This window comes from Trypanosoma equiperdum (assembly GCF_001457755.1).
Source record: "Trypanosoma equiperdum strain OVI genome assembly, contig: ctg_399, whole genome shotgun sequence".
Taxonomy (NCBI): domain Eukaryota; phylum Euglenozoa; class Kinetoplastea; order Trypanosomatida; family Trypanosomatidae; genus Trypanosoma; species Trypanosoma equiperdum.
Window position 1 is genome coordinate 31,843 of NW_027124308.1, and position 949 is coordinate 32,791.

The following is a 949-nucleotide window of genomic DNA, read 5'->3' on the forward strand; positions in this document are numbered from 1 at the left end:
AGCATCCACCTCAATGCGCTTTATTTCCACTTTAAGTCCTTCGCCCTTCTTCCTGGAAAACATCTCTTAAATTCCCTCATTTGCCAATATCAACGGACTAACAGATTCCACCGACGCTTGGCTTCCACCAACTTGTTGTGACGTCGCTTGTGTAACGGTTCCATGCCCCCATCCACTTCGTTTGTTTTATCGTAACCGTACATGCCCTCCCTTACAATAAGGCAGTAGCAAAGCATCATGTCGCCATCATCGGTGGGCACTTCTCTCTGTTCCAACCGGTGCGAGGAGCGGATGAACTCTGGGACTGTAAGGTTTGTATCGTGACGGCGGCGCTCCACGAAGTCGCGAAGAAGTCCCAAAATAGCTGACAGTGTGTGATCTTCCAGCTCCCCTCCCACGTAGTCAGCAACCAAGACGCCGTTTTGCTCAAAACCACGGATGGAGTCGGGTGTATTCTCGAAAACAATCGTCGTTGCAACGTCACGGCCAAGCAGCGAAAGATCCTTTGCTGTGGATCCACCGCGAAACCAATCGCTGCTGCGGTAAATCATGTGGTGCACTGCATTGTGTCTATCAATATGACGGACCACCGCCTCCGCGTAGTGCTTCATGCCGGCTGTCCAAAGTACCGTCTCGCAGTTTTCGTCCAGGAACTGCAGCAACTCCTCCAGTCCGGGGCGTACGTAAAGGGGTCCTTCACGGGCGTACACGAGTGTTTCGTCAAGGTCCAATACAATGGTGGGACGGTCTGCTAGTCGTTTGTCTTTCGGCGCGATGAGAGCTTGAGTTGCAGACGATTTTGGGCTGCCGCGGCAACCCGCGCACGAGAGGTCGTTGCAGGCGTACTCTTGCCGGAAACTGAGGCCACGCACTCGCTGAACCCGCGGCATTTAAGACAAAAATTTAAAATGAAGGAAAAGGAACGCCAGCGACCGGGCCGAAGGAAAAA

The 949-nt window shown here is 52.9% G+C and overlaps 1 protein-coding gene across 1 annotated transcript; it reads right to left on the reverse strand.

The window, feature by feature from the left end:
• Positions 1–89: 89 nt before the first annotated feature.
• On the reverse strand, positions 90–890 carry TEOVI_000165800 (TFIIF-stimulated CTD phosphatase, putative; the record flags this gene model as incomplete). Its single annotated transcript, XM_067224862.1, has 1 exon — positions 90–890. The coding sequence occupies one exon, from the start codon at positions 888–890 to the stop codon at positions 90–92; it is 801 nt and encodes a 266-aa protein (XP_067080963.1).
• Between the last annotated feature and the right edge of the window lie 59 nt (positions 891–949).